Source organism: Gavialis gangeticus, unplaced genomic scaffold (assembly GCF_001723915.1).
Source record: "Gavialis gangeticus isolate Ggan-Ray unplaced genomic scaffold, GavGan_comp1, whole genome shotgun sequence".
NCBI lineage: Eukaryota > Metazoa > Chordata > Crocodylia > Gavialidae > Gavialis > Gavialis gangeticus.
Window position 1 is genome coordinate 20,146,216 of NW_017729002.1, and position 484 is coordinate 20,146,699.

Below are 484 nucleotides of genomic sequence, written 5' to 3' on the forward strand. Positions count from 1 at the left end.
CGGGCGCAGCGGACGCGGGGCGCACACGAGCAGCAGCAGCAGCAACGCCAGCTCCATCGCGCCGGCACCTCCAGTCCGCCGGCAGCGCGCAGCAGGCGGGGCAGCGCAGACTGGAGGCCCCGCCCGCCGCGTTGCCCCCTGGGAGCTGTACTCCCAGCAGCGCCCGCCCCCCAAAGCAGCCTCCAGGGAGTGGGGCCGGGCCCCCCCCGCAGACTACGCCACCCAGCAGGCATCACGCGGGCGGGCCCTACCCCGAGGCGGGAGGGCAACGTAGTCTAATGCTATTAGACAGGGGTGCGGCTGCGTCATGCAGGCAGGAGCCCGCCCCCCGGTCGTGCCGCTGCTGCTCGCAGGGACAGAAGCAGGGGCTGGCCGGGCCGGGCGGTGTCCTAGGCACGAGCGGCGCAGGTAGCTGCTGCCGGGCGACGGCACCCGCCGCGCCTCTAGCCCGGGCAACAGGAAGGAAGAGAAACTGGGGCCTGGG

At 74.4% G+C, this 484-nt stretch overlaps 1 protein-coding gene across 1 annotated transcript in view; it reads right to left on the reverse strand.

The window, feature by feature from the left end:
* The window catches only part of JMJD8 (jumonji domain containing 8), a 5,106-nt gene extending 5,049 nt beyond the window's left edge, over positions 1 to 57 (reverse strand). Inside the window, exon 1 of the mRNA XM_019507397.1 lies at positions 15 to 57. Within this exon, the coding sequence (XP_019362942.1) occupies positions 15 to 57 (43 nt within the window). The remainder of the gene's footprint in view (positions 1 to 14) is intronic.
* Between the last annotated feature and the right edge of the window lie 427 nt (positions 58 to 484).